At 63.6% G+C, this 21,886-nt stretch overlaps 2 protein-coding genes across 22 annotated transcripts in view; one reads left to right on the top strand and one right to left on the bottom strand.

Annotated features, from left to right (window-relative positions):
• Positions 1 to 2,234: 2,234 nt before the first annotated feature.
• PIPOX (pipecolic acid and sarcosine oxidase) lies at positions 2,235 to 5,670 on the top strand. Its single transcript, XM_069791192.1, has 8 exons — positions 2,235 to 2,598; positions 3,039 to 3,187; positions 3,654 to 3,855; positions 3,935 to 4,117; positions 4,180 to 4,332; positions 4,399 to 4,557; positions 4,708 to 4,783; positions 4,886 to 5,670. The coding sequence occupies exons 1-8, from the start codon at positions 2,242 to 2,244 to the stop codon at positions 5,014 to 5,016; spliced, it is 1,410 nt and encodes a 469-aa protein (XP_069647293.1). The 5' UTR covers positions 2,235 to 2,241; the 3' UTR covers positions 5,017 to 5,670.
• Positions 5,646 to 21,886, bottom strand: part of MYO18A (myosin XVIIIA) — a 40,157-nt gene continuing 23,916 nt past the window's right edge. For 16 of the 21 annotated variants that reach the window (XM_069791169.1, XM_069791171.1, XM_069791174.1 and 13 more), the window contains 24 exons: positions 21,387 to 21,496; positions 21,208 to 21,273; positions 20,804 to 20,932; positions 20,182 to 20,325; positions 19,053 to 19,142; positions 18,847 to 18,966; positions 18,658 to 18,769; positions 18,406 to 18,533; positions 18,086 to 18,240; positions 16,761 to 16,884; positions 16,482 to 16,682; positions 16,075 to 16,185; positions 15,652 to 15,756; positions 15,393 to 15,539; positions 15,189 to 15,302; positions 14,894 to 15,010; positions 14,708 to 14,791; positions 14,326 to 14,463; positions 13,462 to 13,647; positions 13,240 to 13,379; positions 12,104 to 12,148; positions 10,410 to 10,532; positions 8,257 to 9,432; positions 6,835 to 6,974 (listed from right to left, as the gene is read on the bottom strand). In XM_069791169.1, the coding sequence (XP_069647270.1) occupies positions 8,265 to 9,432; positions 10,410 to 10,532; positions 12,104 to 12,148; positions 13,240 to 13,379; positions 13,462 to 13,647; positions 14,326 to 14,463; positions 14,708 to 14,791; positions 14,894 to 15,010; positions 15,189 to 15,302; positions 15,393 to 15,539; positions 15,652 to 15,756; positions 16,075 to 16,185; positions 16,482 to 16,682; positions 16,761 to 16,884; positions 18,086 to 18,240; positions 18,406 to 18,533; positions 18,658 to 18,769; positions 18,847 to 18,966; positions 19,053 to 19,142; positions 20,182 to 20,325; positions 20,804 to 20,932; positions 21,208 to 21,273; positions 21,387 to 21,496 (3,857 nt within the window). In that variant the 3' untranslated portion in view covers positions 6,835 to 6,974; positions 8,257 to 8,264. Of the gene's footprint in view, positions 6,975 to 8,256; positions 9,433 to 10,409; positions 10,533 to 12,103; positions 12,149 to 13,239; positions 13,380 to 13,461; positions 13,648 to 14,325; positions 14,464 to 14,707; positions 14,792 to 14,893; positions 15,011 to 15,188; positions 15,303 to 15,392; positions 15,540 to 15,651; positions 15,757 to 16,074; positions 16,186 to 16,481; positions 16,683 to 16,760; positions 16,885 to 18,085; positions 18,241 to 18,405; positions 18,534 to 18,657; positions 18,770 to 18,846; positions 18,967 to 19,052; positions 19,143 to 20,181; positions 20,326 to 20,803; positions 20,933 to 21,207; positions 21,274 to 21,386; positions 21,497 to 21,886 lie in introns of all 21 variants that reach the window. The other 5 variants (XM_069791173.1, XM_069791187.1, XM_069791188.1 and 2 more) reach the window with 3 other exon arrangements.

Below are 21,886 nucleotides of genomic sequence, written 5' to 3'. Positions count from 1 at the left end.
GCCTCGGCTCCCCGGGGAGCCACGTTGCTCCCTAGTTCTTTTTCAAGTGCTGCTTTGCACTTGCTGGAGGATGAGGCCGGTGCAGCCTGGCACGAAGTGCTTGCAGGGCTGATGATGGGTTTTTGGGAAACTTCAGCCGCCATCTCAGAGTGCAGCGGGTGCAATGGGTGCAGCAAATGCAATGGTGCAGCGGGCGCAGCAGGTACAGAGCTCAGCGGGCAGCAAGCCACTGCTGAGCCCTCCCTGGCCTTGGCCAAAGCTCCTCGTTCCCAATTTCTCCAGCTCCACATGGATCTGAGCCGGGGCAGCTCCCGCAGCCTGCGCCGGGCTGTTCCCCAAAGCCCCATCACACCCCACCGGTGCCGGTGCCAGCCCCGAGCTTTCCCATCCATCCGCCCAGCCCGCGCAGGGAATATTTCATTTTTACTGTGCTCTCAGCGCAGCTCTCCTGACCCGCGCCGGCTGCCTTAGGAAACGGATTTCTTCCTGCCACGAGCATCGCCTCCGGTTAATTTAAACCCAGGTCAAGAGAACGAAAGCAGGGATGCCAGAGACCAGGCACAAGGCTTGGGAGGGGGGGGGCCCCCAAAAACTCACCCCAAGGCAAGATGAGCCCATGCAGCCGCTTTTTGGGGTCTGGGGGTGCAGACCTCTACGATGCCTGGGATCAGCCCTGGTTGGGGTCATCCGTGCAATGAAAGCGATGGCTTGAGGGGTCCTGCAGAGCCTTGGGGACGGTCGCCGGCGCTGGAGGGGACGGCCGTGCACCGGCGGGTGGAACACCCGCCGGTGCACGGCCGTCCCCTCCAGCGCCGGCGACCGTCCCCACACCCCACCGACAGCCTCCCCCAGCTTTGTATCAGCATGAGTGAGGCTTTTCCAGACCGATCTATTAACACACCGTTAACGGCAGAGGAGTTCATTTTTACCATTTAACATTTCACGGATAATTAATTATTCTGCATCTTCCAGCAAAAAAGGAAGAGCAGGTAGAGGGGCTGTTCAAAGCAAAAAAAAAAAAAAAGGAAGCTGAAACCCAGGGAAATTGGTGAATTATTTGTAACATCAAAGGCGAGGGAGGATGTGCTGATTTAATGGGGCACCGTGAGATGCACTGCCCCGGGCATCGCGGTGATGCTGAGACCAGCACGCACTCGTTGCATAAGTGGTCCTAGGCAGTGACGTAGATGGGGGCCCTGGGGGGAGCCCGGCCTTTGCCTGCGTTCCTTCATTGCCTCCTCTTACCTCCCCGTCGCTGTTAGCTGCCGGTTCTGCCTTTGCACGATCCTGGGGGGTCCCCGTGACCCAGCTGGGCACCATGATTGGGGGGGGCCTGGAAATCCCCCCCAGGGCCTGGCATGGGCCTTTGGCACTCCTCAATGCTTCATTCATCACCGAAGGCGAGCGGCAAAATAAATAATGATATTTAACATTTCATAATAACGACAATTAGCCAGTAAATAATGCCTTTTACTCCATGAAAGCCAGAGTAAATTATTTCCCCTAATTAGCTGTCAGGCAGCACTGGGCAGTGGCGGCAGTGGGCAAAACCGGCAGCCCCTGCCCACATTATCCCCCCCACCGATGCATTGCTGAGTGTCCCCAAACCCCAAATCACACTCCCCAAATCTGCAGGCTTGCAAAATCCACCACCGCCAGTGGGACATGAGGGTCCGTGCCATATCCCGGCTGCTCTGGCGAGCCCTAAATCACGCCTATCTCCCCTTAAAAAAAATGTCAACAACAACAAAAGGTGGCAACAAAGTAGTTTATGGCCATAATAAATTGTGCCCGAGGAAAAAAACCTGTTTGCCTTGAAGCAAGCAAGGGGGGGTTCCCATCGACACACAAGTGGGAGCATTGCCGAGCCCCACATCCCGCCGCAGCCGGAGCCGGCAGCCACCGGCAGGAAGGGAAAGGGGGATTTATTGGAAATAATCTTCCAGCACGTTTATCCTACCCACTTGCTCTGATCTCACCGGAGGTGCCGTGGGGCTGGGGGGGGCCGCGCTGCAGTGGTGGGGGTGAAGGTGATGGGGAGACGCGGTGTTCTGTGGTCCCCAGGGCTGCGGGGTTGGGGAGCTGGTCCTGGCGGTCCCTGTGCCGTGCTGGGGTTGGGGTGAGCAGAGGGTACCGGGTGCCAAAAAGGGATAAAAACACCCATCCACAGCGGTGCAGGGGCGGCTGAGAAAGGAGGAGGCCGAATTTTCCCGGCACTGCCGGCTGGGCCATCGCTGCCGGATGAGCTGCCTTCCCCGGCAGGACTGGGCGCTGGCACCGGTGGGAGTATGGAGATGCTGCCGCCCGGCCAGCCCCGAGGGGTGGGAAGGATGCGGCCCCCGCCATCCCCGCAAGGGCTGGAGGGCGGCCAAGATTCTGCCAACCGCTCGGCTCGGCCGGACTCTGCCCCTTCCCTCCCCTTGGCTCGGTTCCCAGCTGCCCAAGGGGACGGGGACAAGGACGAGGACAGAGATGGCTGCCCCCAGCCAACCCCACCAAGCCACCTACGACGCCATCGTCATCGGGGCTGGCATCCAGGGCTCCTTCGCCGCCTACCACCTGGCCCAGCGCCACAGGGACACCCTCCTGCTGGAGCAGGTACCGGTGTCCCCAGCCTTGCCATGTCCCCGTCCCACCATGTCCCCAGCCCCAATATGCCACGGCACGGAGCGGAGCCGCTGCCAGCACCCCTGGTCCCTGGTGCCAGCAGTCCCGTGTCCCCAGCACCAGGACCCCCATGTCCCCAGTGCCAGCACTCCCATGTCCCCAGGACCCCCACATCCCCAGTGCCAGCACTCCTATGTCCCCAGCACCAGGACCCCCACGTCCCCAGTGCCAGCACTCCTATGTCCCCAGCACCAGGACCCTCATGTCCCCAGGGCCAGGACCCCCACTTTCTGCTGTTTCCCTCTGCCGCGGTTGGCAGGGCAGGCTCTGTCCCCATGTGCCCGCCGCGTCACAGCGCCGGTGCCCATGGGGCTGGTGGGGTCGGGAGTGGCGGTGGCCGCGGTCACCCCCACGTCCCTTGTGCCCCACAGTTCATCCTGCCCCACTCGCGGGGCAGCTCGCACGGGCAGAGCCGCATCACCCGCAGCGCCTACCCCCGAGTGCCCTATGCCCGCATGATGCCCGACAGCTTCCGCCTCTGGCAGCGGCTGGAGGCCGAGGCTGGCACCAGCCTCTACAGGTGACGGGGATGGGGACACAGCCCCCACCGGGCACCATTCCCTCCCCATGGGTCCGGGCTGGGGGCTGCAGCTGCTGCCCTATTGGGGAACGGTGCTGGGCAGGATGAGGCCATCCTGGCAGGCAGCCGTCAGCTCCGGCTGATTTATGGGGCTCCATAAAGGAAGTGCCATTAAGGAAATGAACATCTAAACGATCCCCCACTGCTGGGGTCAGGGCTGATGGTGCTGTATTTGGCAGGGGGGGGAGTGCGGTGCTGGCATCCAGACCCTCCCCATGCATCACCCCATGCGCCCTGCCCGTATCACCAGCATCCCGCCGTGGGGTGCTGCGGCACCAGGGTGCAGCACATCCCGAGCATCACCAGTGCCACCGTACCTCAGTTTCCCCCAGGGGCAAAGCAAGGGGGGGGGGGGTCTGCGCAGGGAGGGGGTGAGGGGAGAACTGATGTGGCTGGCCGGGCACAGGCGGACGGGGCTGGTGGTGCTGGGGCCGGCAGGCAACCCGGAGCTGGAAGGCTGCCGGCACAGCCTGCGTGCCGGTGAGGTCCTCGACGCCGCGGCACTGGCCCAGAGGTTCCCTGGCCTCCGGCTCCATGCCGGCGAGATGGCCGTGTGGGATGGCACCGGTGGGGTGCTCTTCGCCGATCGGGCGCTGCGGGCGGTGCAGGTGGGTGCTGCCAAGGGGATGGGTTGGGTGTCCCCTGGCTCCGTCCCCGCAGCCACATCCTGTCACCATCCCAACCTAGGAAGTCTTTCGCCGGCACGGGGGCACCCTGCGGGACGGGGAGAAGGTGCTGCGCATTGATCCCGGGGCTGTGCTCACCGTCACCACCACCGCCGGAACGTACCGAGCCCCCCGGCTCATAATCGCAGCCGGAGCCTGGACCGGTGCCCTCGTGGCACCCCTGGGTCTCCATCTGCCGCTGCAGGTAAGGGTTGGTGGCATCGCGGGACGGCGTGACCGTGGCCAGGGCTAACGTGGTGACCCCAGCCCCTGCGCATCGACGTCTGCTACTGGGGGGAGAAGGAGCCGAGGAGCCCTGGCACAGGCAGACCTGGTCCTTGCTTCATGGCCATGGGGCTGCCCCAAGCCCCCCACGGCATCTATGGGCTGCCCGCCCTCGAGTACCCGGGGCTGGTCAAGGTGAGCGGGGCACGGTGGCAGTGAGGGCACCCCGCAGCCAGCCCCCCCTGACCAGCTGCCCCCCAGGTGTGCTACCACCACGGCAGCCCCACTGACCCCGAGGAGCGGGACCGGGTCCCCCTGGGTGCCCCCCACCCTGACATCGCCCTCCTGAGCAGCTTCATCAGCAGCTACCTGCCTGGGCTGGAGCCCCGGCCGGCCGTGGTGGAGACCTGCCTCTACACGGTGAGACCCCCCCCCGAGGAGCGGGACCCAGGCGTTTGGGGTCCCAAGCCTTCCTCCACCCCAAGGTGGACCTTGCCATGCCTTCCCCCCTCAACCTTGGGTCCAGGAGAGGACCCTGGACCCCACACCCTCACACCATGGCTCCCCCAGAACACCCCAGACGAAGACTTCATCCTGGACAAGCACCCCAAGTTCAGCAACATCATCATCGGGGCCGGCTTCTCGGGTAGGCGAGGGCACCCAGCCCTCCCTCCGCCCCAGCACCCCAGAGCTGGCTGGGACCATGGGGGTGGCCGTACCCCCCCCAGCCAGCCTCTCCTCCCCGCAGGCCACGGGTTCAAGCTGGCGCCGGTGGTGGGGAAGCTGCTGTGTGAGCTGAGCCTGGGTGAGGAGCCATCCCACAGCACGGCCCCCTTCGCCATCACCCGCTTCCCCGGCGTGCTGCGGGCTGCGCTGTAGGTGCAGGGTCCCGGCCGCGCCTGCACGGCGTCGCACTGGCCTGCAGCTGTGTCCCTGCATCCCGGTATCCTTACATCCCAGTATGTCCGCATCGCCGCATCCCCACGTATCTCCATCTCCCTGCATCCTGGTGTCCCGATATGCTGCACCCCAGCACTCCTCCACCCCCACACCCCAGCTACTCTACATCCCCACATCCCCATACTCCACACCCCAGCACCCAGCATCCTGGCACCCCTCCACCCCAGTACCCCCCATCTATGCACCCCAGCACCCCTCCATCCCCACATCCCAGCACCTTGGCATCCCCATACCCCTGCATCCCTGCTACCTGCACCCCAGCATCCCTCCAATCCCTCCAATCCCACATCCCGCACTCCAGCACCCCTGCATCCCTGTACCCCTGCATCCTGCCAACCCAGCACCCCCCACATCCCAGCATCCTGGTACCCTGCATCCCTGCACCCCCACACCCCAGCATCCTGGTACCCTGCCTCCCCACATCCCGGCATCCCGCATGGTGCCAAGCCGTCTGCCGAGCACCCGCTCCCCAGAAACAAATTAAGGAGCTTTGTCAGCCTCATGAAGATGGAGCTGGAACAGTGCAGAGAGACACACTCGCTTAGGAGTCAAGTTAAATGTTTTAATGTTAAATGTGCCATTTTATTATCATTAGATCGCTCCTACTTAATGAAAGCGCATTAGCGCAGCGTGGCTTTATGGCAGCGAGCGCCAAGCTCGGCCCATTTGTTTCCAAGAGATGGCGAGGAAAAGGAACAAATGACCTGGTTTGCCAGGGTCCCAGGGGTGCGGGGGGTCCCGGGGGTGCAGGGGGTCCCTGGGGCTTGGGGGGGGGGCAGGGGACAGCACCCGGCACAAGGCTGGCGGGTGCCGGAGGCGAGGCCGAGCCGTGTGCCGCTCAGGCGGCCAGCGATGCACATCATCATCTCCTCCGCGTTAAATAATTAACGCCGGCAGGCAGAGGGCTCCCATCCCCGCTGCTCATCTGCATATTTATGAAGATTGATAAATGATTCAGTGCCGGCACCCACGAGGGCCGTCTCCCCCCCCTTCCCCTCCCCATCACCCGTGGGTGCAGCAGGCTCAGGGAAAGTGCTGAGCTTGGTTCCTCCATGCAGCCCCGCATCCTCGCCGGGGCTGGATCCATCCCGCCAGATCCCACCACGATGCAAACACTCCTCTGAAACGGGGTGCCCCACCTGAAATGTGATGACCCCCCCCAGCACACAGAGCAGGCAACAGCCAGTATCACCAGCCAGAAATGACATTTATTTTCATACTGAAAGTAAAGGGGGGGGGGGGAGAAACGCACAGCTGGGCTAGTGCAAAACCACCAGGTGGGATAGGGGGGGTAAGGGGGGGTGACGACAACCCAAGGGGGCATGTGGGACCCCGTCCCCATGTCCCCTTCCCGGCTGCGGGGCGGCTGCTCCCCAGGGCCCGGCCAGCGAGAAGACGTCTTTGGCTCAACTAAAAGGGGCTTAAGAGGACCGGGGTGGGGGTGCCTGGGTTGGGGGGAGTTTAAGTTATAAAATAAGGAGCCAGCAGGCACTGAGGAATAAACCCAGGGTGCTGGAGCAGCCGGCTCTGCCGCCGAGGACAGACGGGAGGTGTGAGGGTGGGGGCGGCCGGGGGGGCTGCAGCCAGCGAGCCGGCCGGGCTGCTCCCCCCATGGCCGGGGCCAGGGGGGGCAGCTGTGTGTGTCCCCCCCGCCCCATGTAGAAGAAATACCGGCTGCCCAGGTTGGCCCCGTGGAGCTGAGTGTTTTTGGGGCGATAGGAAAATGGTGGGGGGGGTGCTAGGCGGGGGTCTCGGCGGTCCGGCTCTCTGCCTCGCTGGCGCCGGGGGAGCTGCGGGAGGAGCGGCGTGTGCTTTCCCCGGCATCCTGCTCCTCATCCCATCTGTCGTAGGTGAAAAGGTGCCGGGAGCTCGGGGGGCTGTGGGGGAGAAAGTGGGGTTAGTGGGGGGCAGAGGCAGGGGGGTCTGTGCCCCCAGCGCGCTGCAGTGCCGCAGCAGAGCTTGGCTGCCGGGAACACCTCCCCGCTGGCTACACTGGGAGCTGTGGTGAGCCGGCACGCTGGCAGCCAGCTGGATGGAACCTTGATCGCCACCTTTTTTATTATTTCCAAGATATTTGGGGCATGCTCCACTGCGACTGACTCCTTGCCGGACTGAGCCGAGCCCCTGCTCTGCGGTGGGGCCAAGCCGAGCCTGCCCGGTGGCTGCCACCCTCCACGGGCACCCAGCACCACGCGCTCAGAAAAAGGCACGTGGCCGTGGATGTAAATGCCGATGCTCGCGGACATCGCCGCTTGAGGGTCCCGGTTGCACCAGAGCCCGTGGCTGGGTGCTGGGGGTGTTTCTTCCCCCCCGCTGCCACCCTGTGATGCCTTCCCCTGCCCCGGGACAAGCAGCGGGCAGCCCAACTGTGACCACATTTCCAAAAGGCTTTTTTCCCTTCCTCCAGCCCTGCTCCTGTTCGAGCCATCGGAAAGGATTGAACCCGCTCTGAAATTGCTGCCGGCAAGCCCCGGCACACCCTCTCCTCTGCAAACGGGGTCCACAGCCCCAAAGCCCTGCAGGGCGAGGCCGTTTGCACCCCGATTCCCCGTCACAGGCACCCTGCACGGCGCAGGGCAGCAGGATGCGGCCGCCCTGAGAAACACCTCCGAACCCCAACCACCCACCCCGGCTCCCCCGCTGTGGGTGCTGCCTTCCCCCCGCCATGCTCACACACTGCAGTGGGTGCGTGTTAGTACCCGTCCCGCTCCTCCCCACTGCCTTTGGGACCCACTGCCATCCCCGGGGCGGCGAATCCCCTGGGGTGAGCGGGGATGCTGTGCCGCCCGGCGAGCCCTTAAATTTCCTGAAGGAATAAATTCAGCTGCATCCTGGGCCGGTGGCCGGGGAACCGGGAAGGAATTAGCGCTTCCCGGCGTCCCGCATGCTACAGCTGCTAATCCCAAACATGCTGCGTCCTGGCAGCACGGGCAGCTGCCGGTCCCGCTGCGGCCATGCCGGGGATGCTCCCCCTGGCCGGAGATGCATCGGGGATGCCCTGCAGCACCCCAAAAGCAGGGCTGTTGCGGGCGCAGCGGGGTGCCCCATTCTGGGGTGCCTGGCAGAGATGGGTTCCATGCCCGGAGCCGGGCGAGGGTTAGGGCGAGTGGTTAGTGGCACACGGGGAGGTTCATGCTGCACGGCACACACCACTCCCACCTCCTGCCTCAGTCGCTCTCGGGTCGGTACAAATACTTCATCACCAGGCTGTCGACCTGCTTCTTCCGCTGCTTCTCCTCCTTCTTGCCCCGGCTGGGACGTGCTGGCTCCTCGCCCCCCGCCGCCTGCGGGCCCTTCTTGACACTGGAGGTGCTCCGGTAGGAGCTGGTAGAGCCGGAGGAGGAATCGGAGGAGGAATCGGAGGAGGAATCTGAGTCGGATGATGACTGCTGCTTCTTCTTCTTCTTCTTGGATTTCTTCTTGGCCTTCTTGGCATGCTTCTTGGCACTCTTCTTCTTCCGCTCCTCTTCCTCGGAGGAGGCTGAGCTGCTGCGGCGCCGGCCGGCACGCCGGGAGAAGTCGAGGGCAGATGCGGAGCGACGGAGGCTGCCAGGGGGGCGGTCGGCGGCACCCAGGGGGGCTGCGCTCCGCACGCTCCGCACGCTCCGGCCGTCGTCCCCCGAATCGGCCTCGGGGCTGGAGCAGCCCCTGGCCCGTGACGGGCGGTAGCTCAGCACCTCCTGGATGGCGGCTTCCAGATCGGAGTCAAGGTAGGAGCGGTGCCCCACGGGGCGGGCGTCCCCAGGACCCCCCTCCTCGGAGGCAGCGCTGCGGGGCCGGGGAGGCACGGAGAAGCTGCGCGCCAGGGGGGGCTGCCCGCGGGACCCCTCGTCCGCCTCTTCCAGGCGGCTGCGGGCCAGGGAGAGCCGCGACTCGGGGCGACCCTCGGGCCCCCCGCGCCGGCTCCGCAAGCTCCCGGGGCTGGAGAGGGCGAAGCTCAGCACCGAGCAGCCCTCGTCCCCCTGATCCCCGTCCTCCAGCCCGCGCCAAGTGGCGGAGGAGGCCCGGCTCACCGGGGCGGAGGCGACGGAGGCTTTCTCGCCGTCGGCGGCCGAGAGGGACCAACGCTTGCCCAGCCCTTGCCGAGCCCGGCCGCTGGCGTCGGCGAAGGCTCGGGCGATGACGGCCGCCCGGTCCTCGGGCTCGCCACCGCGGGCGGCTCTGTGGGCAGCACGCTCGGGGGAAGCCGGTCGCTCGCTGAGCGTGCTGAAGAGCGTCTGCTCGTCCCCGTGACCACCTATGGAGTCCTTGAGACCCGGCCGCTTCCTATAGCTGAGGCAGCTCAACACCGACACCGGCCGCTCCTCGGCCTCGGGACCATCCGGCGGGGCTGACCTGTGCCGGCGGCACCGCGGCCCCACGCACGCACCGGGGAGACAAGAGAGAGACGGAGATGAGCGGGTGAGGGAAGGGGGGGGAGAGCGTCGGCGAGGCAGCCTCGGTAATTTGCGTCAGCGGGAAATAGCATCGCGGAAAAATGTCATGTAAATGGGGGAATTGTTCTAGCCCGGCACTTTGATTCCCCTCTAAAGTGTTGCGTTCAATGTATTTCATTGTCGGCTACCTGGAGCCGCTGCGTTTGATTCCCGACTTCAGAAAAGGTGGAATTATCTCCAATAACAAAATGTTTTACATCTGCACTGCTGAATAAATTAAACCAATTAAGAAAAAACCGTCTCAGATCTTTCCCCCCTGCTCGGCAGAGGGGGGAGCCCCCTGGGACTCCCAGAGCCCTGCTAGGAAATTGGGTTTGGATAAAAGCAATCTGCTCTCAGCAGTCGAGCGCTTTCTCCAGGGAACAGGAGTGGGGCTGTGCACCCCAGCCCCACGCTGGCCCTGCACTGTGGGGGCACCCAGGCACGTCCCCTGCCTCTGCCGGGGGCTGTGTGGGCAGCCCGTGTTTTCTGAGAGGTGCGGGAAGGGATGTGGTGGGGCTACAAAGGATGGAGGGAGGATCCAGCCCCGGAGCGGGGGAGAATGCACAAGGCTAGAGCCCACCACCATGCACCTTGGGGAGGCAGACGGGGTGGGGGCTGCGGATGCCCATCTGCCTCCAGGGTGAGTCCCAGTACCGCATTGGGTGGGATGCTGGAGAAGGGGACCAGGGAGGTCCCCTTGGTCAGGGGGACGTGTGTCCCCAATGGAGAGCGAGCCGCGAGCCGGCGTTAACCCTTCCCTGGCCGGCCACACAAGCACCGGGTGGGAGCATGGCACCCAGAGTGTCACATCCCACGGGTGCCCACCCCGGCCATCCGCCGGCACAGCTCACCCTGTCCTCTGCCAGCCAGCCCTGTGCCCAGCCCTGCACCCACCTGCTGCCCTTCAGGCTGCCGTCGTCTGAGAGTGCTTTGGAAGAGCCTTTGTTCTTGGAGAGCCAGGACTTCACCCCATCCACGCGCTCCTCCAGCTCCGAGTCCACATCCGAGTCGCCGTCGCTGCCGGAGGAGCGGGTCAGGGTGGGAGAAAGCAAGAGGTGAGCAGGGGCCGGTGAGATTTTGGGTGCTGGGGAGGCAAAAGTGCACTGGCACCAAACTCCCCCAGCACCCACTGCCTGCGTACCCTGGCATGGGCAAAACCCCATCCCGTGGTTCTGCTCCATCTCCCAGGCCACAACCTGCATGCATACAGCTTAACCTGCATACTAGGGGCTCTCCAAAGCACAGCCGTGCCACGCACCCCCCGAACCCTCAAACAACCCCCCTGCCCAGCCAAGGGGGTCCTGCACCCGCTGCCCAACATCCCCCCCTGCCACTACATGGCTCCGGGGCTGGAAAGATAAGACGGCGAGGCCAGCGTCGGGGCAGTGAGGGGCACGACTGTAGAAACACAGGAGATTCCCAGCTCCAAAGCTGGGAAGGAAATAAGTGGGTTCATTTTATAGGCCACTGTCGAGCGCAAAATTACAGCGAGGAAGAGCGATGTTGATGGCCCTGGGTAAACAGGAGTTTAGCAGGCAGAACAGAAACGACTCCGGCAAGGCGGGTGCAGGAGCGTGGCGGGCAGATTTACAGCCCTGCCGTGCCGGAGAGCCCCTGATTTACATCCCGGCATAAAAAAAGCCCTATCTGGCTTAAACCATCTAATTTATAATGGCCGTTCGTAACCATATTGATTGCCTTTAGAAAGAAGGTGCCGTATGCATTGCAAAATCCATTCCTCCAAGTTAAAAGCATCCCTGCATAAATCTCCCTTAATACCTAACTGCTTACTGCTTTCATTAGGGTTATGGCAGTACCGGCAGGATCTATAAGGAAATCGAAGCAGCACGGCCCCCTCTCTCCCCGCTCTGCTGCTGGCCAGTGAGAGGCAAGGGCTCCCACCAAGCCGCTGCCAGGGAAGGGATATATCATATGATCTTAAACGGCCGTTTTATCCGCCTGGCTTTGGGCTTATTCCCTGCCTGGGGACACAGCAGACGGCACAGGGGACGGGCTGGGATAGACCCTGTTATATGAATCCTCCTCGTTAAATTCAAAGCAACGAGCCGCACTCCATCACGCACGTCTCCCTCCCCTGCAATACATCCAGGCAATGCTCGGCTTGAAAACAAAAACAAAACCAACAAAAAAACCACAGAATGACAACAAAAAAAACTCCCAACAAGCCCCGTAAACAAACTCTGGGGGCAGCTAAGGTTTTATAACCAGCAGAATTAAACTCCACGTCAAACACAATTTATGTCTGGGCGAGCGTGCTGTTAGTTAAGCGGGACCCAGGTCGCGGGGGAGCGACCGCGGTGGGGGATATTAATTGTGCGTGGTAGCGGGGCTCCATCACCGCTCCACGTCGATACGCTCGTCATTAGCCATGGCAGAGCATCACCCCCCGCCCTGGCCCGGGGGCTCAGCCCCTGTCCCCCCACATGGGATGCAGTTATGTGCCGTGCCATGCCGTGCCATGGGTGCTGTTAGGGCATGCAGAGGTGGGCCAGTGGCATGCGGGACCCCGGCCCGCGGGGGTGAGGTGTGGGTTAGGGGAGGGGAGGAAGGAAAGAGAAGCTCCTCACAGTTTACTCTTTCTTTTCTGATACTTTGCCACCATGTCCTGCAAACTGGGAGGGGTTGGGGAGGGGGTCAGAGGGGGGAGAAACAGAACAGAAAGGAAATCAAATGAAAGGGAAAAAAAAAAAAAAGACCAAGTGGGTGGAGAACAAATGAGGGGCAAATTAAATGGTGGGGAAGGGCTAAGGGAGGGAAGTGTGGCTGCCCTGCACCCCTGGCATGGGGCTGCACCCGGCTGGGTCCCAGCATCCTGGGCTGGATCCCAGCATCCCGGGTCGGGTGCTGGAGCATGTCCAGAGAAGGGCAACAAATGTGGTGAAGGATCTAGAGTACAAGTCTTCTGAGGAGCAGCTGAGGGAACTGGGATCGTTCAGGCTGGAGAAAAGGAGGCTGAGGGGAGACCTCATCGCTCTCTACAACTACCTGAAAGGAGGTTGTAGTGACATGGGGGTCAGTCTCTTTTCCCAAGTAACAAGCCATAGGACAAGAGGAAATGGCCTCAAGTTGGGCCGGGGAGGTTTAGATTGAATATTGGGAAAAATTTCTTCACTGAAAGGGTTATCGTGCATTGGAACAGACTGCCCGGGGAAGTGGTGGAGTCACTGTCCCTGGAGGTATTTCAAAGACGTGTGGATGTGGCACTTAGGGACACGGTTTAGTGGTGGACTTGGCAGCGTTAGGTTAATGGTTGGGCTTGATGATCTTAAAGGTCTTTTCCAACCTAAACGATTCTATGATTCCATCCCGGGCTGGGCTGGATCCCAGTGTTCCGGGCTGGATTGGATCCCAGCAACCCAGACCTCCTGCCAGGCTGCGCTGCCCTGGCTCCTGGGGCTCCCCAAACTGTTTCCAGCCAGCCAGCACGGGCCTGGCTGCGTTTCAGGCACCTCCGCAAGTGGGTGAAGCTGCACGGGGGCTGCAGGTGGAGGGAGGGATGGATGCACAGATGCACGGACTGATGCACGTGTGCACAATGCACGTATGGACAGATGCACATGTGCACGATGCATGGATGGACAGGCGGCATCCTGCCAGGGCCAGGCAGAGCCGAGGGGTCCCCACGGCATTTCAGAAGTGGCGACGAGAAGCGGTGAGCCCTGGTGACGTGCCTCGTGGGGAAGCCAGACCCAGGCGCTCTCACCTGTTGATGAGGTCCTCGTTGCTGTCGCTTTCCATCTCATCCTCGATGGCCGCCTGCAGGTCCCCGATGCGCTTGAAGGCCAGCTTCAGGTCCGACTGCAGGCTCTGGTTGGCAGCTTCCAGGCTCTCCAGGTCCATCTCCTGCGGGGAGGGAGCGGGGTGAGCCGAGTACTGTGGGGAAAACCCCCCATCCTCTTGCCCGGTCCCATCGTGGGTGCCTCACCAGCTCGTGCTTCTTGCGGCTGGCCTCCGCCTCCTTCTTGGCCAGCTCGCCCATCTCCTCCTTGACGTCGCGGAGCTGTCGCTGCAGCCGCTTGTTCTGCTCCTTCTCCCGGTTCTCGGCGGCCGCACGCTGATCCCGCTCCTCTGTCAGCTTCTCCATGTTCTCCTTCAGCCGTGTGGCCAGGCTCTGCGGAACGACGGGCGCAGGGTCACCCCAGATCCCCCCATGGACCCCTCACCCTGCAGCAACACCACCAAGGGCTCCCGTGAAGACGGATCCCATCCGCATGAATTTACACAAGGAGATGGAGGATAAACTCCCCCCAGGGCCAAGGAAGGGGCAGAACAACCGTGGGGGCTTTGTCGAATTGGAAAAATAGATTTAACTGTGTGTGAAGTAATTACAGCGTGTAACGTAGGGAAAAAATAGCTCCCATTCTCCCCCAGCCGCTGAGCCAGCCGCTGCATATTTATGGCCCCAGCAGAGAGAGTGAGGAAGGGAAATAACAGCTAGGAAAATATTAAGAGGAGAGCTAAGCTGCTCTGCTCCCCCGGCAGAGCTGCAAAGGCAGAATATAAAGCAGGCTGCGTTTAGCGGGGCCGGGAGAGTCTATAATTTCCGTAAGTCAATGCAGGGAAAGAGCAGCACTTTGCCAGGCTGGGTGGTGGATTACTGTTATCGGCGCTTGCAGGGAGCTTTCCCTGTGGGGATGGGGACGGGCTGCCGGCAGGGGAGGGCTGCAGCGTGGGGGGTCCTAGGGAGGGGATATCGAGGATTCGCTCAGTGGAGTTCCTGGGCAGCTTCACATCATGGTCCCATTGCATCCCGGTCCCAGCCGGAGCAGAGGGAAAGCCCAGCACCTACCTCCAGGCGCTTGACTTGTGTCCGCTCAAACTCCAGCCTGGTCTCCAGCTCACGGATCTTGGCCTCTTGCCGGCTCACCAGCGACTTGTCCACCATGGATTGCTCCAGGAACTCCAGCTGGCTCTGCAGGCCTTGCAGCTGAGGGCAGGGGGACAGTCTCAGCCTTAACCACAACCTCCCTGGCCCCCCACCACACCGCCCTGGAGCAGAGCTGCCGGCCACGCTGCGCCCGTCCCAATGGAGAGCTCCCTATGGGACTGCTTTGCAACCCCCAGGGTAGAAGGGGCCACCCCATAGGGTGGGCAGCGGGTGTCTGGGTGCCCCTCTGTCCCCCTGGCTTCACTCGGGGCACACGCCTGCGCCCAATGTCGGTGGTCCCCACCTTCTCCTGCAGCTCCTGTTTCTCCTTGCTGACCTCCTCCAGCTGTGCCTGGAGGTCATTCATCTGCGCCAGGTCCCGGGACGCCTGCGGGACACACCGGGGCCGTCAGCAAGGACCCCGCTGTGCCGGCTCCGAGAGGGGTGTTACGGGGGGCTGGGGGAGCTGTGGCTGCTGTTCCCCCCTCACCTGGGCCACAGCCGCCTTGTGCTTCTTCATCAGCTCGTTCATGTCCTCCTGGTCCTCCTCCAGCCGACTCTGCACCTCGTTCTTTTCCCGCTGCAGCCGGCTCAGCTGCTCCTCCAGCTGCGGGGAGCCACCTGCATCTCCCACTGCACCCCGGGAGCAGGGCACCCACCCCCCAAAACCACACCGAGCGGCATGGGATCACCCTGCCGGCATGCGATGTGCCAGTGGTGGTCTCGCCCCGGGTGCAGGTGGGGCACAGCCCCATCACGGTGCATCGCACCCCAAAAACACTTACCGCTGCCTTAGCCTTGGCGAGGTCGTCGATCTGCAGGTGGAGGTCTTCGATCTCCACCTCCATGGACTTGCGGGCCTTGACAGCAGCTGCGCAGGTGAACTCCGACTCCTCCAGCTGTAGGGACACGGCTCAGTGCCCGGCAAGAGGATGGGTATACCCCGTGTCTGTCAAGGGCTGCATTTTTGGGGGGGTCTGGATGCACACCTGGTTCTTGAGCTGGGCAATCTCCCTCTTGCTGGGTGCGTTGTTCTTCAGGTGGTCCAGCATGATCTGCGCATCGGCCAGTAGCGCCTTCGTCCTCTTCAGGTCCCGGCGCAGGCGCTTCTCCGTCTCGAAGTCCCGCTGGTTGGCCTGCGGCAGGGGGGGACCGTGTCAGGGCACCGCGCCGGCGGGGTGCCCACCCCTCCATGGCCACCTCGGGGTCTCTAAAGCGAGGCACGTGCCCGGCTGTCCCCCGCCCTACCTGCTCGCTGATGGCGGATAACTTGCTCTCCAGCTCCCGTTTCTCTCTCAGCACCTTCTGCTTGTCCTCGTACTCCTCCTCCAGCTGCACCTCCATCTGCTTCAGCTGGGGGACAGCAAGGGCAACACAGTCAGGGCGGCAGGAAGGGGCTGGGACCTCCCTCTCATGTGTCCCCACATACCGGGGATGCCAGGTGACCCCACCAGCCCGGTGTTTGCGCAACCAGAGGCACGAAGCCTGGCGTACGCTGGCCAGGGCAGCGGAGGGACCGGTCGGACCTGCCAGGCCAGCGAAGCTCGCCCGTGGCCGCGTGGGAGCCGGGTGCTGCGTGACAGTGCCCGGCTGGCAGCTCCCAGCACCCAGCTGGGGCATCGGGACGCATGCTGGCCCCGCTTGGACAGAGGGGCCACAGCTGAGCCCTACCTTCTTCTGGCACGACTGCCGAATCTCCTCCACCTCCTCGTCGCGGCTCTCCACCTCCTTGGCGTGGGTCTGCCGCAGCCTCTCCATCTCCATCTCTAGCCGCAGCTTGGCCTGCAAGTGGGGGGGATGCGGTCAGAGCAAAGTGGACGTGGGGACCCCCCACACGCCGCTCCCTGGGTGCCACTCACCCTGAAAACCCCCCGGTCCGAGGCCGGCCGGGCTGCCCGCCCCACAGTGACCTGCCGGGCCATGGCACAGAGGGCCAGGAGCTGCGTCGGCAGCCGCGATGCCTGGCCCGACACCGGGCTGAGGGCGACCGCCTCCTCTTCCCAGGCAAGCCCAGCCCAGGTAATAACAGCTCTGCATGAAACCACCCCACCCAGAAACCTCACCCCTCCCCGCTGTACCTGCTCCAGCATCTGGATGGTCCCAGCTTGCTCGTCCAGTTCCTCCTCCTGGTCTTTGACCTTCGCCTCCAGGTCCCTCAGCTGCTTCTTCACCTTGGCCAGGGAGGCCTCATCCTTTGACTCCTGGGAGGAGATGTCCTGCAGCTCGGCTTCCAGCGCCTCCGCCTTCTGCGTCAGCCCCGTGATGTCCGAGTCCTTGTCCTGCCGAGAGAAGGGGTCACCGTGAGCCCGGGGCACCCGCCGGTTGGGGGACTGAGGGGAGGACTGGGCACCACTCACCTCCAGCAGCTGCTTGAGGCCAAAGACCTCGGCCACCAGCACGTCCTTCTCGCGGCTCAGCTTCTCCCGCTGCAGCCTTTCCCGCTGCGCCTCCTCGTGCGCCTGTGAGAGCTCGCTGTCGAACCTGTGCGGGGAGAGCAGAGCGGGTGCTCAGCACCCCGTTGGGGCAACAGGGTTGGGTCCCCAGCCCTGCACTACTGGCACGGTGCCGAGCATCCCCATCCCGCAGCAGCAGGCACCGGCAAGGGCGGCGTGCCGCCGAGTGCTCATTCGAAACATGCTGCTGCTGAGCCTTTAATTGCCATCACGGCGGTATGGAGCCACTTGGAGAAACTCCCCCTGACGCCTTCGCTCAGCGGCTAACGGAGAGCGCAGCACCCATAGCACAGACCCCAGCAGCCCCAGTAGCCACCCTGCGGGGCCGGCACATGCCAGCAGGGACTGTGGCTGCTAACGGTGGGGGCTTGGCTACGCGGAGGCAGCCAGGGACACCGCACCCTTCAAGCAGGACGCGGAGGGGCTGCAGGATGTGGAGGGGCTGCAACGCATGGCAGGGTCCGCAGCAGAGACAGGCTCTTGCGGCAGCTCGGCTCTCCCAGATGCAGCCTGGTGCCGCGGTCCCCACGGGAGGTGGCACCGGTCCCATCCCCGGAGGGGACACGAGCCCCCAGTGGGGGAGTGCTCAGCACAGCCTGGAGCCAGGCAGCACCAGAGCAGCCTCTCTCAATGCCCCTGGGATGGGATCAGTTGGGTTTGCTCCAAAATCGCTGCCTTTGGGGCTTGGAAAACAACCCTGCGCTTGAGTTTGTGACCTCCCTTAAACACCTCGGCAGCTAATCCCCATTTTTCCTCACACTGGGTAATAAACAGCTGCATTAGCACAGACTCCAATCCGCGGAAATTGAAATTAATTAGATTGGATTCTCTCGCTGTATTTGTATGTGTGATCATTACCATAATGAGATGAAAGCGTCCCTGCTGCTTAATAACGTTAGCAAACTTTGGGACTGGGAGAGGAGATGGGATGAGAGGGAGTGCCGAGCAGAGACGTGGGGCACAAGCAGCCTCCACCATGGGGCACGGCCCCCCACGGGGTGATCACTTGGCTCCGGGTCCCCAAAAAGGGCATTGGAGTCCACCCCCACAATGAACACACCCAACCCAGGCAGCCCCATCCTGCTGGAGACACCTCAGCCAAGTGGGAGCTGGTGAAGTGCCCAAATCCCTGCTAAAATGGTAATGCCACTTTGCAAGAGGCTCACCAGGCGGCGAGGATGCCATCCGCCCCCGCAGCCCCCCTCCCACCGCCAGCGCACAGTTCCCACCTCCGCTGCTTCTTCTCCAGGTCGTGGTTGCGTCCTTGCTGGCCCTCGAGGTGCAGCTTGGTGTCCTGCAGCTCCGCGGCCAGGCGCTGGCACTTCTTCTTCAGCTGCTGCAATGCCCGCTGGCTCTCCTCGCTGTCTGCCTGCAGGTCTGTCAACTGCGGGCAGGAGCAGGCAGGGTGGTGAGGGGCTCCGGGAAGCCACCGCGTCCCTGCTGCCCTGACCACGACCTCGCTCAGCTCCGAGCAGGCAGCGGCTGCCCACCCCCTGCCCGTCCCCACGCTGAGCAGACTGGGGAGTCCCCGGGGCTGAGCCCTACTCACCCTCCGCTCCAGCTGCCTCTTGCCCTGCTGCTCCACCTCCAGCTTATCCTCCAGCTCCTGCTGCAGCCGTTTCTTGGTGAAGTCGATCTCCCGCACCGCCCGCTCGTATTTCAGCCGCCATTCGCCACCTGCGCGGGGAAACAGGGTCACTGAGGGGCTGCGTGGGGTGGTACGGGGCCACCGTGCAGGTGGTGGGCACGGTGCTGTGACCTCGGGGCACCCAGGTGGCGAGCACCGGAGGCAGGACGGTACCTGAATCATCATCGTCGAGCTCCCCGTTGAGCTCGGCCGCCCGGATGAGCCGAGCCTCCATCACCTCCATCTCCATGGACTCCATCTGCTTCTTCAGAGCATCGTACTTGGCCTGGGAGGGAACACGGCTGGGGTGAGCGCCGGGGGGGGGCCGGGAGACGCTGCGAGGCTGGGGAGAGGCGCATTTACCTGCAGGTCCTTCATCTCCTTCTCGGCCCGCAGCCTCTCGGCCGTCTCAGCGTCCAGCAGCTGGGAGGCCGATTCACCGGTGTTTCGCTCGTCCGTCAGCTCCGACGTCAGCTCTGTGATCTGGCGGCAGAGGAGGGGAGCGGGACCATGGGCTGGGGCAGGTCGGCACAGCACCATAACCCCTCCCGGTGCCGGCAAGGACCTACCCTGCTCTCCAGGCGGTCGCTGTTGAGCCGGAGCTCGTTACGCTCCTTCTCCACCTTCTCGAGTTTGCTCTTCAGCTGCTGGATCTCTTCCTGCAACAGAGCGGGCGGTGAGGGAGGGAGGCAGGCGTAAGGGGAAGAGGTTGGCAAGCAAGAGCCTGGCAGGTTTCTGCACCCCCCCCAGCACTGGGTGGGCAGGGTGGGGGCTCCCCGAGGCGGGGGCCGCTCTCCCCTGCCAAGGGCTGGGCAGGGACTTTCCCCAACCCGCTCCACCGCCGTGCTGACTCCAACCCCATAAATGGTGTCGAAACGCCAGGCAGCCCCAGCGAAGCTGGAGAGGGGTCACCGCAACCCCCCCCGGGAGAGGGGGTGGGAAGAAACCCACCCATCGGCAGCTCGCCAAAGGGTTTGGGTGCACCCAGCCCAGGTGGGGAGGGAGGGGGCCCGCCGGGATGCCCAAGGGACCACCAGCCAGCACTGGGGAGGCGTGCCCAGCTGCCAGCTTCAAGCGCGTCTTTCTCTCCCCTCCTCTGGTCCCAGCACAGGCTGGGGGGGGGCAGGAGGGGGCCCAGGTGCCCCCACCCCAGGTGCCCGTCCTCAGCGGGTTGGGGTGAAAGCTGAGCCAGGCAGCGGCTCCACGCCGGGCGGGCTCGGCGGGGCACGAGTGTCTGGTTGCCAGCACGGCACGGAGTCCTGCATATGCCTCTCGGCACACGGTTTCATTTCCATTCTCCACGCCTTGTAATTGGGCTCATGCAACAGCCGGCTCTCGGGATGCTAATGACATGCTGATTCGCAAATTAGGGAGCAATTCGAGCCTGCCTGGCACTGACGGGGTGCAGGGCAGCCACGGTCCTGCATCTCAGCCCGTCACGGGCTCCTGCATCCCACGCTACCATGGGGTCCTGCATCCCACCCCACTGTGGGCTCCTGCATCCCACCCTGCCACGGTAGGATGATCCTGCATCCCACCCCACCACAGGACCTGGCAACCCACCCCACCGTGGGGGTCCTGCATTCCACCCCACTGCAGGATCCTGCATCCCAGCCCGCTGGGGGGCCCTGCCCGGGTCCAACACTCCCCCGAGCCCACCCTGCTCCATCCAGCATCCCCCAGCACCGAGATACCCACGTCTTTGCCACGGATCTGGTCCTCGGTGAGCTGCACCTCGATGAGGGGCCGCACGGTGGTGAAGAGCTTCCACCAGGGCCAGCCCTTCACCCCCTTGTTCTTCTTGATGTTCTTCTGCACGCACCGGATGGCCAAATCTTGGATCTGTGCGGGGCACAGTATCAGCACAGGGTACGGTGTCAGCACGGGGTGCTGCCGGCAGGGCAAAGTGGGGCAGGCAGGCACTCAGCACCCCTGCCGGCACCCTGGCCTGCTCCCCTTCGTTAGCATTTGGGCTAATTGCACCCGGCTTATCCACTGTTTGATTCTCTCCAGCCCCTCCAAATGCTAATCTAGTGGAAGGCAAGGTGCTGCCGAGATGCCTATTTTATGCCCTCTTTAATAATAAAAGTAGGAGCTGACACGCCGCTTCATCCCGCTGTGGCGATGCCCAGCACCTTCCCTGCCGCTTCCCCCCGGCCCCCCGGTTCCCCCCGGCCCCCCACGGCTCCCCACGGCTGGGCGGTCGCAGGGGGAGGCGGGAGGAGGAGGTGCTGGCCCAGGCGCCGGCAGAAAGGCTGCGCTGCCCATTTTAGGCGAAATTGTGCTGCGGAGCAGGGAGGGGAGAGCTGCTGGGACGAACCTTCCTTTTCTTGAACTGCTGCCGTGCCAGGAAGCCCCTGCACGCCGCCTGGAAGAGGGTGATGTTCCTGCTGGTCTGCGCGTCCCGCTGCTCCTCCAGCCTGGCCAGCGACCCGGCCCGGAAAAACACCTGCGGGAAGGGAATGGGGTGAGATGTCGACGAGTGCCGGCATCCCTCCGGCCACGCCGTGCCACCCTCCCGCTGCTCCGGCTGGTGGGGATGAGGCTCTTCCCTCTGCAGCCACTGGTCCTGTCCCGCCGTGGGGGTTTTATTTCTCAGGCACGAGGAATGCCGTAGGTGGGAGCAAACAGTGCCGCCCTTGTGCTGCCGTGCCGTGCCGAGCTATGCCGCCCACGCTTGCCCGTGCCGCCACCGCTACCCGCAGGCAGTGTCGGGCATCATACCCGGCTCAAGCCCATGTGGTAGCTGCTCTTTTCCAGGTCCAGCGACTCCAGGAGCTCCTCCACTGCCTGCAGGGAGGGAGAGGTGTCAGGGCTGGCTGGCGGCACCCCAGGGGTGCAGGGGACCCCCGGAGTGCAGGGGACCCCAGACCGCAGCGCCGGCCCCAGCACAGGGCACGCACCCGCTTCTCGTCCACCACGATGTAGTTGCGCCCGTGCTTCTTGGTCAGGTGCGGGGCCAGGACGTCAAAGCGCCGTCTGAACTCCGCAAACACCATGTGGTCGGGGTACCCTGCGGGGAGCAAGAGAGAGCGGGGCTGCAGGGGCAGCCAGGACGCCCGGGGGATGGCCGGGGACAGCCCTGTGTGCCCTGACTTGCTGGTGCCCATCTTTTGGGAGAGTTGATGGGGACACCCCGCTTGGCACAAGGTCCCCATGGGGCCAGGCATAGGCAGAGTGCCCTGACCCTCCCCGGGAGGTTTTCTTTGGCTGTGTCCTCCAGCAATTTTGGCTGGGATCTGAGAATAAAGTGGCCAGATCACACCCTGAGGGGAGCGCAGGGACACACATGTTGCCTGTGCAAGCAAACAGGCCCCGCTCCGGCTCCGCTCTGAGCCGCAGCCAACTTCTGCATCAGGCTCACAGTGCTGAGCCTCCACATCTTAATTAACGATGGGGTATC

The sequence above is a fragment of the Haliaeetus albicilla genome, chromosome 9 (genome assembly GCF_947461875.1).
Source record: "Haliaeetus albicilla chromosome 9, bHalAlb1.1, whole genome shotgun sequence".
Lineage (NCBI taxonomy): Eukaryota > Metazoa > Chordata > Aves > Accipitriformes > Accipitridae > Haliaeetus > Haliaeetus albicilla.
This window is presented reverse-complemented; position numbering and strand designations above follow the sequence as displayed.

What these genes read in the sequence shown, in the direction of transcription:
- PIPOX (XM_069791192.1), top strand. Translation starts at nt 2,242, where the DNA reads ATGAGCTGCCTTCCCCGGCAGGACTGGGCGCTGGCACCGGTGGGAGTA. An exon ending in GTCTCCATCTGCCGCTGCAG is followed by an intron (nt 4,118 to 4,179) that starts GTAAGGGTTGGT and finishes TGGTGACCCCAG; the next exon opens with CCCCTGCGCATCGACGTCTG. An exon ending in AGTACCCGGGGCTGGTCAAG is followed by an intron (nt 4,333 to 4,398) that starts GTGAGCGGGGCA and finishes GCTGCCCCCCAG; the next exon opens with GTGTGCTACCACCACGGCAG.